Below are 19451 nucleotides of genomic sequence, written 5' to 3'. Positions count from 1 at the left end.
TGTTTCATCTTTAAAATAAGTAACATGTATACTGCTGATTTAATTTCTTATGTCTGATGAAACTCTACAAACAGTTACAGAATTCAACTATTACTCAACAGATTAAAACTGTATTACTATGTGAGTGTCAACTAGAGTCCAGTCTTTCATCTCATTCCTGCATGTAGTTTTAGTCTACTAGGAAGGTTTTTATGCACATGTGTGCATATATTCTGATGACAAAGGAAAGTTTTAAAGCAAAGCTGCAATGTTCAACACTTAAATTGTCTACACATTGTTGAATGATTATTTATCATTACAGAAAGAAATTATCATCAATTATTTGTAGAAAAATAAAAACATCTAATTTAAATATCTGCAGCTCCTCTGGAGATATAAATAAAGAGTAAAGAACCAGATCAGATGCTTTTAAACTAAGAGCTCATGCATTATTTGTCATTTGGATTTTATCTTGAGAAATACATTAGTTTGTGAAAAAACTGTTCTCAGGAGTTATGTTTTCTTTTATAATTGTAATCCAAAATTTATAAGCAGCAGTTACCTATCAGGACAGAGAGACAAATATACATTTGTTTAAAGAAAGGAAAGGAGATTAGAGTTTTAAGTTCATTGACAACAAGTTTACAAGTGGATCACAAAATTTGACTGAACAATGATGGACCAGGAAACCATCCACGGACTTTTCAAACGATGGATCCTGACACTCACTCAAGGTGAGTAAGAAAAACCAAAGACGACATGGAAAGACAAGGATCTCAATTCTGTTTCTCCCAAATATTAGTCCATGGAATTAACCAGGGGCAACATGTTTCTGATTGGAAAAGAAGGTTCGAAGATGTAAGGAGCTATCATCACAGCACAAATTGGAAGAACAAAATAGCCAGAAAGGAGTCTGCAGTGATGATAGGATTGCAGCCAAGACTTAGTTTCAAGAATAGTAGCAACGAACAGTAGACATTCGAAACAATCAAAACATAGCTTTGCTCAAAATAAATCACAGAACGCAAAGTAAAGCGATATATGAAAAGAACACAGAAGGAAAAGACAAATGTGGAAATGGGTAAAATAATGATCATGTGTAAAACAGAAGTCAAATGACTGCATTAATGAAACACACATTTACTAGTGGATGACCAATGCTAGAACACATGTAATCTGTCAAATGACATGAGAGTTTTGCCAATGATATATAAATGATATACCACCAACAAGCAGTAACCTGTTGGCAAGTGATCTGCAGAAGTGCTTGTTTCAAATTTTGCCATCATTTTGAAGTAGTCTTCTGTCCACCTGTTCTATTTAAAACACACAGTCCATATCATTCCTTATAATTTAGAATGTTTAACATTTACTCTCCCCTGCTCCTTTCACACTCCCTCTTTCCATTCTTCCTAATTTTTTAGAGCCTCGTTCCACAACCTAGGATTCTTTTATACAGTTTAATTATTATCTCTGATCCAACAATCACTTACATATGAGTTCAAAATTTTGAAACCAAATAAGTACTTTTTATCTTTTTTCTGTGTGTCTCTTTGGGAGTGAACAATGAGGTGATGTAGATGATGTATACTTAAGAAGAATATTGCTGTTACAGAGAAGAGCAATAAGATTTACACATGGGATCAGCCACAGAGATTCATGATATGAAGTTTTTGTGCAGCACAAATACCTAGTAATGTATTATCAGTACATAGTTAAATTAATTACATCAGCAGAAGTTATCAAGTTCATAGATGTACATGATGACAATACCAGGAAAAGATTTAACTATTTCCAAAAAAAGAACATTAAAACTGGCAGACAGAAGCCCACGCATGAATGGCTTGATCTGGTTTCACAAACTACCAAATTCTCTAAGAGCATATATGGGGAAATGCTTTTAACAACAAATTAAAGTATTTTCTGCAGGAAAGTGTTGATATTCATTCAATGAATTTGAAGACACCGATTGTAACATGAGGCTGTAGCTTATCAGCTGTAATGTAAAAAATGTACAAAATAGATATAAGGTGCAACACTTACAGTATATTATATATTTTGTAGGTGTAATTAGTGTTGTGCTATTATTTCTCATGTTTGCAAAAGCCATCATGTTGATGGTTCTATGCAAAGAAAATGTTAATAAATAAATAAAAGTGGTTCTTCCTCGTCCCTTGCAGCACTTTCAACATTACCCTTTCTTTGTCCATTCCTTATTCACCACTCTCTGGACGAAAGGCCTAATTATAAGATACAAAACCTTAAAAATCAAATGTTGTATTTCTCATTTGTGGGTAAGTTAAGCTCAGAATTGGTGAAAGTTGACTAATCTGAGTAAAAATACTGATCATTGTCATTCAAATAAGTTACCAGTCATCATAATATACTTACAATATGAAAGTAATAACTGATAAAAGATTGCTGACCGATCAATGTATGAAAGGTCTCTAGTAGCTTCTATCAATCCTTCAAGTGTACTAACTTGACCATCTTGTCTGTAGCGCTCACATGCATTGGACAGTCTCTCAGTTCGATAGCGTAGGCCTGGGGTCTGCAAAAAATTAGTTTAAAAATGAATTACAATGTCTACCATTCTGTCAGTGTTTCATTACCTCTATACATATTCTACACGTAAAGTCTTCTGTTGTATTGTGCCAGCCTTGCAGTTTGACTGGGGTGAGAAGTTGAGTCAGGTGGAGTGGGGTTGGGGGAAGAGAGAAAGGAGGTGTGAATTTGCAGAGAGGGTTGCAGGAGAAGGGCTGACAGCTGAGAGCAAGAGGCAGTAGGTGCATGGGATAAAAATGTGACACTAGCACTGGAGAACTTATTCTTGCAGTAGGAAGGGGGAGCCATATGTAATGCATGACGACGTGAAGGTGTGGACTGGGAGTAGAGACATAATATAGCAAGAGGAAACTGCGGGGAAGAGGTTGTCAGTGCAAGATGGCTGATGTTAGGGCCCTGGAGCACAGGCAGGAGTGCCTGTGAGACAGGGCCAGCTGAGATTGAGACTGGGGGGCTTATGGCGCACGTTCAATGAAAACTCTCACCTATGTAATCCAGAGAACCTAATGTTGGGGGAATGGATCCACATGGCAGGTTGTGAAGCAGCTGTTGAAACTGAGTAAGATGTGCTTAACAATGTGTTCTGCAAATGGGTGGTCAACTCTGATTTTGGCCATAATCTGGGGGTAACCATTTGTTAAGGCGAACAGCTGGTTCATGCACAATGCTGTCCAGAAATTATGGCTGAGCTGATATGACATGACTGCTTTCACAGGTGGCCCTGTGTCTGATATGGTAAGATAACCCTGTAATGAGAGTGGAATAAGATGTGTGTGTACAATTTTTTTCAAGCAGCAATCGGAGGATGTCTGATGTCATTTGCAAACTGACTATTGCTCATGTGCAGACGATGAAGGACTTCCAACTGCAAGTGATTTTTGCACTGCTTGAACAAATATCCTGCTATTTCATTGTTTGGTCATCTGTAGAGCTAGATGTTGTCAATGCATAATTTCTTTTAATGCCATGTTGGATTCCATCATTCTGAAGCTGAAGTGCCGTATTTGGTAGTTAATGTATTATAACTTGCATGCTAAGAAAATGCCACGCTTAGATGCACTGACATATAAAAGATATACTGAATTCGTTGTGTTTTTGGCACCGCAGGACATAGAAGAAGACAGGAAATATGACACTGGTGTACAAATGTGCTACAGTTAATCTATCTTTGTTTAAAAGTGGCATAATTCAGTACCGTAAAGTAGTAAGGCACAGATACTATGCTTGTACATATAGCATAGTCATGAAAACCAACAGAAAGCACATCAAATAAGAACACAGCGACTGCACACCAAAACAGTGTCGAAAAATGCATTTTCCCTGCACTGTTACTTATCTTTTGCTTCTCCCAATTATTTTCCAAAAAGGTATGCATAACTTCATGCACACAATGGATGGATATGATAGATGTCATGAAAGATTATTAACAACTTGGCGTGACACACACACACACACACACACACACACACACACACACACACACACACACAAGTAGCAAATAGAAATGGTGACATAGTTAGAGATGGTGTACATTAAAAACATAAAATCCCCCTCCACCACCACCACCACCACCACCACCACCACCAACAACAACAACAACAACAACAACAAAACAGCAACCAAGCAAACAAACATTCATTCATGAGGAATTTGCATGAATGATTACTTATCCCAGTTATTGTTGCATTTGCTAATGTCATTTCTTTGATATAACACGTAAAAAATAAAGATTCATTTGGAAAAAAAGCAATTAGCCTTTAGAATTATAACTAAAAAGGAAAAGACAATGTATTTTGTTTTTGTTGGAAAGTTTCACACTTGAATTCCTTGTTGAAAATGACTATTTTTATAAATACAAAGATTTCTGCTGCATGAAAATGGAGATTTATTTTATGGATTTTAGTTTACTATGGGCATTCACTGTACTGCTGTTACTTCCACCAGACTTAGATATTCTCAGTACGTAGACATGCCAAGATGTAAAGATTGGAATATGTTGGCTTAGCAGTGGTCATTGCTCTCATGGCTCTTTTCTAAATGAGATCACTGTCTCAGCTAAATGAAGAGAGTAAGGAGAAGCCTGTAACATACTTTGTTCTTTGTTGCAACTGAATAATGTGGGTTTGCCATTCGAGTATAATCTAGATCCAAGAGTCTAAAACAATCTAGTTATCAACACTAGGTATACATCAGAAACATTAGTTTGGATATTAAATATCAGAGTAGTAGTTCTGCAGACTATCAAGCTGAAATCAATCTGCTGCCTTACATCAGTATTCCTACAGGAAACCAAGGTTGTAGAGCAGTAACATCACAGAAATAACACTCTTAGAATGTGATTTAAAGTTTTTTTTCATTCTTTTATTAGTGTCTAATGATGAAAACGAGTGACAGGTACGGGGATAATGGTATAAAAGGTGCTCACAAAATATATCTCACATATAATATATGAAAATTGTATTATGATGATAAAACCTATAGGTTGTCAATCAATAATATACCAAAGATTGAAATTTCTAATTTAAGATGTAAATGTCCCTAACTTTAGAAATAACGTGAGGCCTAGAGAAGGTAGTCCACGTGAGTAGAAATGTGTCTTGTAAACAAAATGATTTATTCAACACAACTGACCAATTTAAACCACTCAGTAAACATGTACTAACATTCATACATATATCAGTAACAGGTAGTACATTATCTGATACAAGAAACAGAACACGAGAAAGTTCAACAAGAACTGTGGAATATCGTAGCATAAACTGACAGCCTCAGCAGAAAGTAACACTCCATTTTGGTTGATCAGTGAGCCCAAGGATGGGCTCAGCACACTGAGAAAAATAACTTCAACATTCTGAAAGATGACTAATGGTTTTTTTGGCTAATAATGTGCAAATAAAATAAAATAAGGGAATTAAAATAAGTCAAAATAACAAATAATTGTACTTCTGTCTAATGTAACTACATAAACATATTTAAATTCTGTTGACAGTTTCCAAACACAAAAGTCTGATTTGTTTTCATTGGATAGGAGAGCTGTCTCACTGTATACACTCAGCTTTGCACATACATGCCTCTGCTGTTTTGTGAGATTGGCAGAATTTCCAATGCCATAGTCTGGCTGCTGCTTTAAGTTGAAAACCACCAGAGACCACAACTTGAACAGCTGCTTAGAAATTACAGAAAGCACTGTTCAAATGCAGCTTTTGTGTTGTGCGCACACGTGACAGTTTAAGATTGTTGCTCGGGCAAATCTTGTTGTAGTCCACAGCTTGGAGAAAGGATTCATCCAGAAGCTACTAAGTTATCAGTCAGAGGACACAGAAAACAGTGCAGTCATCATAATGTGGAAATGGAGCGATTTATCTGACACCAAAAACATCGACATCACTGACTTTTGAGCCAAGGCTGGAAGCATTTCCAAAATGGCTACGATTATAAACTGTTCATGTGCTGCTGTGGTTAAAACAGGCCATGCATGGCAAAATGGTACCATCCAAAACCGGCACCAAGGCAACAGTGCTGCACCACAGGTCACAGATGACTAGGGTGAATGACAGTTGCAGACATGTATAAGGACAAATAGATGTGCAACTGTTGAGCAACTCACTGTCCAGATGAACCAATGGGCTACCAACAGTGTCTCCTCAATGACCATTCACTGCACATTGCTACATATAGGCCACAGCACCAGGCACCTGGTTCAAGCACCCATGCTGACTGCTATTCATTGGCGAAGCAGGCAGAAATTTGCACACCAGTACTGCAACTGGACTGGTGACAGGTGGCCTTTTCAGATGCATCACATTTTATGCTCCATCTGTGGCAAATGGCGTGTAAAGCATGAAACTTCTGAAAGTAAACACACTACAACAGTTGTCAGAAGGGTCGAGGCGAGAGGAAGGGGCATTATTGTCTGGGGAATGTTTCTGAAGCATTCTTTCGATGATCTTGTCCTTCTGAAAGACACAATAGATCGATAAAAGTCTGCATCCATCCCTGGGGACCATGCTTACCCCTACATGCAGTTTGTTTTATCTTGGCACAATGGCATCTACCAGCAGGACAATGCAATGACACAGCATGACACAACTCGCAGTTACAAGTGTGGTTCAAAGTGCACTAGCATTAGTTCACCATACTCCCTGGACTTAAACATAATCAAGAATCTGTTGGACCACTTCAATGGCATGACTGCGGCAAAAGGTTATTATTCAGTCTTTTGACAGGTGGTCACAGTAATGTGTCTGGACCACATAATCACTATTATGCAACTGTGAAATGCCTTAAAGAGAAACATTCTTCTGTAAACAGCCAATGTTTAAGGGAGATTTTTTTTAATTTATTAAAATCATCATCTTTTTCAAGAAATAGTTACAAAAAGTGAAAATTTTACAAGCCTATCATTAGAATATAAATGCATTCTTTCAATTTCAGTACACAAAGAGATACTAACCTCAAGTATTTTTCGTGCAGCACGAACACGACCACACTCCACAAATGCAAACACGAGGTCATACAAACTATTAATTTCACCGTGAACTTTTGTGCTTAGATCAGTCAAGTGCTGAAGCATATCCGGATTCTCAGATTGTATAAGACGGCGAGCCAGCTCATTTTTCCATGGAGTACATGAATGGTGTTCAACACACCATTCAAAAGCCTGCATTGCTTGTGGAACGTCTTCTCTAAATAAAAATTGTAATTAAAAAGTATAATTAATATGTTTTAGCATCATAGATGTATCCTTTTAACATTACAAATTCACCAACATAAATAATACAACAGAAACTATTAGAAATTTTATTCTAAGTAATTTGAATTTGGTCACTGTACCTTACTATGCAGGACTTTACAAGAGGTCCCAGCATGATATTGTTAAGTTCAATGAATTTGTTTTCTGCCAAAGTTTCTAGCAGTAGTTTCACATCATCTGTACGACCTTCTTCAGCAAGAGTATTAAGCATTCTCCATGCTGTTGCATTATACACAAATGTCTTGTCCGGTGCTTTAGTTTCACGTGGTAATTCTTTAAGATATCTTAGGGCATCTGTAGCAGAGGCCAAGAGTCAAATAAGAGAGCAGAAATAAGACTTAAAAATAATAATTATTACACATATCTCTATAACATATATCAAAACTAAGGGGAAGTTTTCTATAATATTCAATGTGATAAATTACAGTTAAACATTTGTTATTTGTATGACACACAGCAAATTTATGAGAATTATTCACAGATGCAAGAGAAAAACACACCACAGCTAAAGCTGACATAGCATCTACTGAAATGATATCTAACTATTCCTTCCATGATTATTCATATATTACACAGGGTAATACTTCATTTGCAAAACACTGGAAGAACCAGGTATATATTAACCGGTCAATTATCTTTGCGTATCAAGGTTGAAGAGTAATGACTAAATAAATGACGGCATAGGTTTTTTTTTTTTTAATGTAAACACAGTAGTGTAATGCAGAGTTCTTTATGATTCTAAAGGATGCTAAGATGGCAACCCATCACAATCAGCGTACTGCAAGCAGAGGTACATTCACTATGAAAACTATTTATTTTCTTTTGATTAGTGCTTTATGCAAAATCAACAATGACCTGATACCTAACAGAGATAAGGCATGGAAGATTTGTTTTTATACAAGGCTGGGAGGACAATTATGGTCAGTGAAGGCTTCAGTGAGACTCTTGGTATATTTTGAGAGGGACTGCTTGTCACTGCAGATACGATGACCACGGGAGGCTAGACTGTATGGAAGGGACTTCTTGGTATAGAATGGATGGCAGCTGTCGAAGTGAAGGTATTGCTGGTGCTAAGTAGGTTTGATATGGATGAAGGTACTGATGTAGCCATCTCTGAGGTTGAGGTCAACATCTAGGAAGGTGGCTTGTTGGGTTGAGTAGGACCAGGTGAAGCAAATGTGGGAGAAGTTACTGAGGTTCTGGAGGAATGATGTGGATTGTGTGCCCTCACCTTCAATGCAGATAGCAAAGATACCATCAATGAATCTGAACCAGGTGAGGGGTTTAGGATTCTAGGTTTTTAGGAAGGATTCCTCTAGATGGCCCATGAATAGGTTGGCATAGGATGGTGTCATGCACGTGTCCATAGCAGTACCCCGGATTTGTTTGTAGGTAATGCCTTCAAAGAAGAAGTAATAGTGGGTGAGGATATAGTTGGTCATGGCGACTAGGAAGGAGGTTGTTGGTTTGGAATCTGTCAGGCATTGGTAAAGGTAGTGTTCAATAGCAGTAACGCCATGAGCATTAGGGATGTTAGTGTAAAGGGGGGTGGCATCAATAGTGATGAGTAGGGCACATGAGGTAAGGGGACAGGCACTATGGTGAGTCAGTGGAGGAAATGGTTGGTATCTTTTATATAGGGGGTTAGGTTTCGTGTAATAGGTTGAAGGTGTTGCATCTATGAGAGCAGAGATTCCCTCAGTGGGGGCACATTAATCAGCCACAATAGAGCATCCTGGGTGGTTGGGTTTACAGGCTTTGGACGCACATAGAAGGTGGGGGTGTGGGGAGTGGTAGGGGTGAGCAGAGAGATGGACTCCATAGAGAGGTTCTGGGATGGGCCTAAGGATTTGAGAAGTGACTGGAGATCCTGCTGGATTTCTGGGATGGGGTCACTGTGGCAAGGTTTGTAGGTGGGTGTGTCTGACAGCTGGCGAGTCCTTCTGCCAGATATTCTTTGTGTTTCAAAATAACAGTGGTGGAGCCTTTATCTGCAGGTAGGATTATTATGTCGGGATCAGCTTTTAGATGGTGAACTGTGGTTCTTTCTGGGAATGTAGGGCTAGTTTGCATGTTGAGGGATTTGGGGAATGATGGTGAGGCAAGGTTCCAGGTCTCCATCTAACCTCCCAGCTACACACAGCTGCCATACCCTCTTTCCACCTCGTCTCTGTGTGCTCCCCAACAGCACGTCACTGTCCGCCACCCCTACTCTATTCTCCCTCCCCCTCCCCACCCCAGTCTCCTCTACTCCCACACAGTCGCTACTCCCATCACGCACTTAAGCTGCTGCTCGCAGTGTAGCCTCAGTTGCCTGAGACTGCAGTCATTTGTGTGAGTTGCTTTTGTATGAGTGTGTGTGTAAGTGTGTTTTTGTCATCTAATTTTGATGAAAGCCTTGCTGATTGAAAGCTATATTTGTGACAGTCTTTTTGTTGTGCCTATTTGCGACTCAGCATCTCCGCTATATGGCGAGTAGCAACTTTCATTTTCATAATACTGTCATATTTGAAATACATAATCCATAAACTGGTGAGTCCTCTTAGCCAGAGTAAGAAGTCAGAGTCAGAGGACAATGACCTACACAGAGATGGGTTGGTGTCACTTCACACCGTGTCACAACTAGAAGGAAGATTGCCATCGCTAGGCTGTTGGTTTTACTGACACCTTATTTTCAGATACTTCTGCCCAGTCTGACTCCCAATGGCTTTTGATCTCCTGAGTCAACAATGAGCAAATAGCTGCAGGCAGACAGTATATTTTATGCAGTGTGTCTGGCAAGTTTTCATGGCTTCCCCATTTCACTGGGTTTCGACATGCCCTGGTGTCCACCAGAATACTACTTCCTACTCAAGCTCTCCTGATAATCTCTCACATTACTGACAACTTAATGGAATGGTTTACAGAACTCAAGAACACATACCATGATTTTCATTTGTTCTCTTTCATAACACAAAGGAATATTGCTCTAGTGAACTGAAAAGGTGTGAGATTCTCATTATAGTCTGCACTTGAACCCATGCAAGACCCCAAGTCTGACCCTGCTTATGGAGTAGCATGCTTCATTCCACCAGGAAACAGTTTTCCTGAAGTCTTGGGCACAGAAGTAAAACAAGTCTCATGAAACATGCTGTTGATGTGATCTGCTCATTCCTAGACACTGTCTGTACACTGATATGCAGCCATCTGATTATACAGCTCCCGGTTTGCCTTGGTCAGCATCCATCTTGGCAGCTGTCTTCTAGGGACTGTGCTTTCAAAGACCAGTGTGTGAATGAAAGAGCTGTAGGGCATAATAAAGATTGATGGCAGTGTGAAATATGTGCTCTGTACCACTTTCATAAGACACAAATCTTCTGCTAACAAGGGGCTATCAAAAACTCAACCACATGGGCAGGTGGTAAAATAATACTTTGTTTTACAAAATGGCTAAGGCTGTCATGCGTGTTTTTAAACACTTTTTAGGCATTATCAAATAATTCTTGATAGCTTTACATTTTGTAGAACACTTTTTTGTATTTTGGTGATATTTGTTTTATGAGTATTAGGTCATGGTCCAAGGCATATTTCTCTGCTTAACATTTCATCTTCCAATGGAAGCCAAATTGTTTATGCATATACAAGCAAAGGTTGGTTGCGACATCATCAGATCGCTGCCTAAGATCATGGAGTCGTGCCAACATGTGTTACGGAGCTTTATTTTGTACTACAGCCCACAACTTGTCTAATTTCAAACCTGGCTCTTTACTGTGAAAGTTATTTCTGTGCTTTTTTTAAAAATTTCTACAGCCTAATGTACATTCTAACATAGTAATGATTTGATCTTGATAAAACTCTGTTATCAGAGAAACAAATTTGATGGTTCCTTGGTCCAGTTCAAGTTTTGCTACTGCCAATTTACTCATATTGTGGCCATGAAAGTCTGCACTTTTATACGCTATTTTATGTTTACTTAATTCCGATTTATGCACACAAATCAAAATGTAGTACCAGAATGAAATTTTCACTCTGCAGTGGAGTCTGCGCTGATATGAAACATCGTGGCAGATTAAAACTATGTGCTGGACTGAGACTCGAACTCGAGACCTCTGCCTCTCACAGCCACATGCTCTACCGACTGAGCTACCCAAGCATGACTCACAAACCATCCTCACAGCTTTACTTAGGCCAGTAACTCTTGCCCATGAAAGGCAAAGGTCCTGAGTTGAAGTACCGGTCCAGCAGAAAGTTTCAGTCTGCCAGGAAGTTTCAAAATGTAACAGCTTCCACAGCCGTGTCTGGCTATATAAGGTGTTAGTAACAGTTAGTTCCAGTTATCCTCCAGCAGCAGCCTCATACTTTAACAGAGCCATGGTTATCATTTTTCAGTTATACTTACTTTAGTAGCCATGTATGGAAGTGAAACATGGACGATAAATAGTTTAGAAAGGAGAGAATAGAAGCTTTTGAAATGTGGTGCTACAGAAGAATGCTGAAGATTAGATGGGTAGATCTCGTAACTAATGAGGAGGTACTGAATAGAATTGGGGAGAAGAGGGATTTGTGGCACAACTTGACTAGAAGAAGGGATCGTTTGGTAGAACATGTTTTGAGGCATCAAAAGATCACCAAGTTAATATTGGAGGGCAGAATGGATGGCAAAAATCGTAGAGGGAGACCAAGAGATGAATACACTAAGCAGATTCAGAAGGATGTAGGTTGCAGTCGATACTTGGAGATGAAGAAGCTTGCATGGAATAGATTAGCATGGAAAGCTGCATCAAATCGGTCTATGGACTGAAGACCACAACAACATCATTTACTTTAGTTAATTTTTGAAAATATATCATAGTTGGATAGATAAAAAAATCTACTCACCAAGTGGTGGCAAGACAACACACATATAAAAGGCATTACAGAAGGAGGAGGGGGAAGGAGAAGGACTGGTGAGGTTTAGGAAACAGGGTATAGTTTGGAGAAGTCGCCCATCACCTAGGGTCAGGGGAGACTTACCGCACAGCATGAGAAGGAAAGCAGTTCTAGGAGAACACATATATAGAAGGTATTACAGTTTGCAAACTTTCAGAGACAGTGGCTCCTTCATTTGGCAGAGGGGTTGAAGGGGAAGAAGAGGGGTGAAGGAAAAGGACTGGTGAGTCTTTCCTTCTCATCCCGTCTGGTAAGTCTTCCATGACCTGTGGTTCCAGGCGACTTTTCAGAACTCTACTCCTTTTCCTAAACCTCACCAGTCCTTTCCCTTCACCCCTCTTCCTTACCCTTTAATCCTTCTGCAAGAAGAAGGAGCCACTGGCTCTGAAAGCTTGCAAACTGTAATACCTTTTGTGTGTGCTCTTCTACTACCACTTGATGAGTAGATATTTTATCTATCGAATTGAATTATATAATCTATGTGTGTTTTTATTTAATTTATTAATGTAATGTCATAATATGTCTACTGTTTCTTATTTTTATTGGACTAGTGACAATTACTAGCAAGTTGAAACTGGTATAGGCATTAACCACATTATGTGAGGAATAACTGAAATAAACTTTACACCATATTTAACAACACATACAATTCTCACTACACTTTTATCTACCCCAAAAAGGTTCTCTGTGATTTAGTTTCATCAAAAAAAGGAAACTCATTAATGATGGATGCCTGCAAATCAAATAATTTCTTCATTTTTTAAATTTCCTATAGCTGGAATTGTGCATATAACAAACATTTCTAAATTGTGGTGCTTTATTGCACCTCCAGTCCAGTTTCTTCCAGTTCAGGTTCTGATCTACATGTAGTCCTGAAAATTGAACATTTTAACTATTTTTATTCGAGTGTAGCAAAAACTTAAAGTAATATGTTCTGATGGTACCTATTTTACTGTAGCAAAAACTTACAGTTATGTGTTCTGAAGTTACTTAAGAAATGTTGAACTATAAGTATTGAGGCTGTCAAAATTTAACAATATATTTGCCTTGAAACACCTGTTTGCATTTTCAAATATTCCATTAGCTGCCCTTCAGAATGGGAACTATTACTATTTTTATCTATATACTCCATTCTTGTAACACCTTCAAAGAGGGCAAACTTTGCGTCCTGTGACACTGCAAGTGAGGTATCTTTAAAGTATATGGTTCGGAATATTTGATTTCTTACAATTTAGAAGGAAGACTAGGGTTTATGGTTCCACGAAGAACAAGACCATTAGAGACCTTAGTATCTACACAAGCATGACAACAACACTACATTACACTGTCAATGCAGGTACTTCACAGACCGATGGTGGCTCAAAAATAACTGAGGAACAAAACCCTGTGAGAGGAAAGAAAACTCATCATGCAAGTCAACCTATGGGAAGCATATCTGAAACCGTATACAGATGGGCACGGAAATAAACTCAGCACTTGGCTGGTGTGGGCACCAGATGACCGAGACCTCACAGGAACACTCAGGATGAAGCAAAAGGAAGGGTCTGCAGTGGCTGAACTCAACATAAGCATTGGCCCACTCAGCTTACTGCTGTCTGCAGGTAAACACTCCTGTCAGAGGGTCTGCCCATATGTGCATCAGACATGCCTTCCATGGCCAGTTTCTGCACTATTCCACTGTACTACCTGGGCCAGCTCACCATGTCCACTGGTGGGGATACTAAAGAGATGTAGCATAAGCTCAGATTGAGGAAAGAAATCGGCCATGCCCTTTCAAATTAACCATCTCAGCTTCTAATTTAGAAAGCCTATAAGCTGAAAACCATGAACTTATCGTATTTCACCTTATTTTAACGTTTGTGAGAGGATATCACGGTTCACAAATCAAAAGCCATAGTTATGTTATAAAACATTACCAATTTATTAATTGAAACATGCTGTCTGTCAAGAATGCAGCTATATTAATTGATGGTCCTTGTAGAGTGATCATATAATGTAGACTTTCACAAGAGATATGAACTTCACTTTCCTGACTGATAGGTCATGGTTAATATGTGAAACTTTCTCCTAACATTTTGTCTCTGTTGCTGCTTCATCATTGAGGGCATCTCCAGTGGTCCGAGATGAAACACTAATGGAAAGTTTTACTTGTGAACCACTGCCTTTGGGCCCAGAATTTTAAGTCAAACTGTCAATGATTTTGTAATGTATATGTATAGATAAAAAATCTACTCACCAAGCAGTGGCAGTGGAACGCACACAGAAGGATTTAACTTTTACAAGCTTTCGGAGCTAGTGGCTCCTCCTCCTCCTGGCAAAAGAGTTGAAGGGTCTCCCCTGACCTGGGATTCTGGGAGACTTTTCCGAACTATACCCCTTTCCCTAAACCTCTCCCATCCTTTTCCTTCACCCCTCTTCCTTCCCCTTCACAACTCTTCTGCCAGAAAAAGGAGTCACTGGCTCCGAAAGCTTGTACAAGTGAAATCATTGTGTGTGTGTGTGTGTGTGTGTGTGTGTGTGTGTGTGTGTGTGTGTGTGTGTGTGTTACCCTTCTGCCACTTAGTGAGTAGATTTTTGATCTATCGATTTACATTATATTATCAATAACTGATTATTTCCAATGTTATATCAATGGTATTGGTAATACAGGTCGATAGCAACTTATTTGTAGAAAAATATCACTGCAAACAGATTCATTACACAAGTATCTAAATTTATTGCAAAGCTCAGGGGAGCTACAGTTTATTATTTTATTACTAACTATCTGTACCTGGTCATGCTTTCTGTGGCCAGGTCTGCTTAAACTGACAAGAAAGGATAAAAGAATAGAGAAAGTACGTGCTTCTAATATGTATGGGAACTGGATATACTCCCTAATCTCCTTCTCTCACCTGACTCTCCCCCTCTTTGTTTATCTCCTATTCGCCCTCCCTCTGTCCATCTTCTCCCCCCCCCCCCCCCTCAGTCACAGTCCACCACCTCTTCCCCCTTTTCTCCACCCATATCCTCCTAACCCCCCTCCCCCTCTTCATCTTCTCCAGCCCTCTCTGTCTACCCATTCCTTCTTTCCCCCATTTTCTATCTTCATTTCCTCTCACCCCTCTATCCATCCCCTCTTCCCCTGCCCCCCCCCCCCTTCTCTGACCTGGAGCCTTGTTTATTGTTACTGCAAATTCAGATACTGTAGTAGTATTTTAATCATAAACCAATAAGGTTGCTAATTGCATATATATAAAGTATGTTGTCTATATGTATCTAAATGTTTATTACAGCAATGTGTAAAAACTTGAAGTAAGTCTGAAACATACATTTTGAGCTTTTGGTAACAATGTTTTCCCTTTATAAAGGGTGTTCCATTCTAATCTATACCAGCCAATATCTCTGAAGTGACACAATTAAGAGAAAAAGAGAGAGAGAGAGAGAGAGAGAGAGAGAGAGAGAGAGAAGAAAAGAGCCTCTAGTAAAAGGTGTAAGGTTTAAAGGGTGTCATGGAGTTTTTACCTTGAAATGACCTTGAACCCTGTTTTCAAGGTCAAACCAAGGTCAAGTTCATTTTTGCAAATGGTAACCCCCTATTTTTTATTCTATATTCGTATTCTATGGGGGGAGGGAGGGGGGATGCATTGTTTGTAGGGAACAGTTTTTTCGGAAAACCAATGGTTTGTCGCCAGGGGGCATGTCATTGTAACTTTCCCATGTTACAAGCATCTCTAGAACAATGAAAATCTTGTATGGTTCCTGAATTCTGTCCACTGGTGCAATTTCTCTGAACTTGAAATGGGCTTGAAATTCTTCAGTAGGATTGACCTGAAAGCAAATACTGTTGGCATTAGCGGAACCCAATGTGCACCACGTGGATGTTGCCCAGCGGACTTCACCCATCATTAGCGCTGGAAAGGGCTGATTAACATGGTTCGCACTGGAAATTTAAGATCTCAGATGCTCGATCAACTGCCCATTTTGCCTAATGCACATTCGCACACACTGTCGGACACTAGTCTCAACATCATTCAATGTTTGATGCCAAAACCCTTTCTCTCACATGATTGGGGGAGTGGAGTACGCCTTCTGCTTCACAGCTCTCCATAAGAAGAAGTCCAACGGTGTTAAGTCGGCGCTCTTGGCACAAATTCACGAACTGCATTACCGATACCAATCCAGGGTTGACACAAGTTTCCCCAAGTGAAATTCCCCGATTTCCAGACAAATTTTAGCATTTTTCCCTGACAAATATAGAGATCTCAGGGGTGAGTAAAGACATCAGTTGACAAAAAGAATGTAAAGGACTTCTGTATTCTCAACTTCTGAGCAAAAATCTTAAAAAGTAATGTCAACATCTTTTGTAATGAACTGTTTTAGACGGAGAAAGCAAGCCACCAAATGGTATGTGTGTTTCATTAAGACCACTGATGTTTTATTTAAATAAAACAAAAGACATTTGGTGACAAATGTATGCATTTCCTTGGAGTCGCATGACAGATTTAAAAATTCAGAAATAACCTCATAAAAAAGTAGGCCTCTTGAAAGAAGTTTATCAGGCGGTGAAGAATTGTATAAACCAACACTATAGGTGACCGCCAATAAAATGTTGGTTCTGCTATGTTCATTATTGTCAGTTAGTACTCACTGCGTTATGTCTATTATTTTAGAGGTATTGTGTGTGCACCTGCTTAGCTGAGCGGTAATGTCCCAATGTGGTGTCACCTGTACTAAGACTTGCGACCTGGCAGCCAAAGTTCCCCGGAAGGGGCCTCTTGGCCATCAAATGCGACATGATCATTTCATTTTACAAGTATTGTGTGATTTTTCTTTCGAGATATATATGAGTATATAGCGTACAAACTGCCAGCGACTGTCACAATTTATTTCTTCTTATCGTCCATACTTTCTAATATATGAACTACATTCAAAGTGCCAAAATGCACTACAATAAATAAAATGTCTATAAAACGCCACACTCTACAATGTACCAGCAGTGAGAAAGTCGCAATTTCTGGAACCCATCGTCCATGACCTCTGGCCTGCCATCGATGATGATGATTATTAGTGTTTTAGGGCGCACAACAGTGAGGTTATCAGCACCCGGCCTGCCATCGAGCCAGCAGTCCTGGGTCCATGGATAAACCATGAAAATCCACCACATTACGCTACACACAAACAGGTGTGGCCTGTGGGCCGGTTGGTGAGACTAGATCTGATGAGCAGGGCCTGTACATTAGTGGGAAACGATGGGCTTCAGTGGCAGGCCCAATCTGTTAGAGGTACCTGCGGAAATGGCCTACGGTTTCGCCATGTTGTGGACCTCCACTTGTGTGGCCAGCTATTCACAAGTCACAGACACGAAGTTGATGAAATGAGACTGTGGTGATCAATCCATCCAACAGATAAATTTGCTCGATTACTCTGAGAACCAATACTAATGAGAACATATAACAACTCACCATGAAGATGCATGGTGAGCCACAGACAGGCACATAGGGCAGTCACACTCTCACAACTAAATATTTGGTCACAACCTTTGTCAGAAAATGAGAGCACACTCACTTTCACATAATCACTCAGACACAACTCATGTACACATGACCACTGTCTCCAGCTGCTGTGTCAACAATCACAGAGAATCAGATCCAAACAAACCACTCCTCACACCTCCCTGCTTCTCGTTGGCAGCTGCTAGGCTAGTGGCAAGTGGTGGTGGCAGCACTAACTGCAAGCTGAGGGGAAGGGTATGAAGGGTAGAAGCAGAGAATGAGCGAGTAGGGAAACAACACACGTACCCAGCTGCGCACAACCAGCGACAATGCATGACATCTCAGTAAACAAACCATTTCATCTACCGAGACAAATTTCCCTGACATGTTTGAAATTCCCTGATATTATCTGATTTCCAGAACTTGTGGCAACCCTGCAATCTATCGAACGCATAAGTTGCATTAAGGTACCTTCTGACAGGTAAGGCCTGATGAGCGGGGGCGCTGTCATGTTGAAAACACATACGTGCTCGTATGTCTAGGGGGATATTTTCTAGTAAAGGAAGCATTGGATTCTGGAGAATATGAAGAGAGCGCAAGCTGTTCAATGTTTCACCATAAAAAACAGGACCTATCACATAATCTCCAACTATGCCCACCCAGACATTGCTTGACCACCGTCTCTGTGTTCGGTGATCTCGTTGTCACAGAGGATTTGCTTCTGCCTAGTAGTTTGTGTTATGAGAATTGACTCCTCCCACATTCTCGAAGTTTGACTCATCTGTGCGGAGAAAACGGGATCATGACATATTTGCACATCGGCCCATCGACAAAATGCCAGGATTCTCTCAGGATCCCCAGGCTCAATTGCTTGGGTGATATGTTAAGTGATATGGATGGAATTTAAAGTATCTTAAAACATGAGATACCGTCGCTCGTGGCATGCCTTGCATTCCCTGAATCTGATGAGTCGAATGGTGTGAATCTGTAGCAACAATAGCACGAACTCCCAGCACAATCGTCTCTCTCATACCCGTCTTTTATCTCTCCCTTTTCAAGGTCCCTCTTTCAGCTCATCTTACCAGAGACCTAACTGTAACCTTCGTGGGATGATGGGCATTGGGGTACGTACCTTTTAGCATATAATCTTTGCACACCTGCACGATTATCGCAACACTCGCCAACAATTTTTATCAGTCATTTCAGATAAATTGGAGTTGAAAAATAAATTGTACTGGTCACTTTTATTATTATTGGTTTTCTTGGGTTTTTCCCTCAACAAAACATCTGGCAAGCATGTTGCAGGACAACTGACTTATTACAGTGTACGCAACCTGTTTGTTTACACATGCCCTCAGTTGTTACATCACAATGTGAAGCCAAAATATTAGGTATTCAAGTGTGCTCTTTCAGAAAATTTCTAAGGTGTCTAAAGGCTGTGTGTCTTTCAAAAGGTCACCTTTACATACCTCAATATTGATGCAAATAATAAAATAATGAATTACCCAATGGGAATCCGACCTTTCAAATGTGGAGAGAAGGCAGAAACGAAAGACGGGCCCAAAAAAGTTGATTGTGAGACAAGGTGACTCAGATAAATTTTTCTCTTATGGGCTCCAAATATTCATGTTGAGAATAATTTTGCTCATATGGATTTGGAAAAATTTCATTTCACAGGAACTCATTAAAGCCTCGAGAGATGAGATTGTTCAGAGTAACATGAGGTGTAATTCATCAAAGTTTGATGAGGTAGAATCTTTCTAAATCCCTTAACA

The 19451-nt window shown here is 39.7% G+C and overlaps 1 protein-coding gene across 1 annotated transcript in view; it reads right to left on the bottom strand.

Moving 5' to 3' along the window:
- LOC126092748 (leucine-rich PPR motif-containing protein, mitochondrial-like) overlaps positions 1-19451 on the bottom strand; it is a 245182-nt gene that overhangs the window by 54664 nt on the left and 171067 nt on the right. The window contains 3 exon segments of the mRNA XM_049908474.1: positions 2371-2530; positions 6998-7229; positions 7378-7591. Coding sequence (XP_049764431.1) covers positions 2371-2530; positions 6998-7229; positions 7378-7591 — 606 coding nt within the window.

The sequence above is a fragment of the Schistocerca cancellata genome, chromosome 7, assembly GCF_023864275.1.
Source record: "Schistocerca cancellata isolate TAMUIC-IGC-003103 chromosome 7, iqSchCanc2.1, whole genome shotgun sequence".
NCBI lineage: Eukaryota > Metazoa > Arthropoda > Insecta > Orthoptera > Acrididae > Schistocerca > Schistocerca cancellata.
Note: the sequence above shows the minus strand (reverse complement) of the source record. Positions and strands in the feature narration are given on the sequence as shown.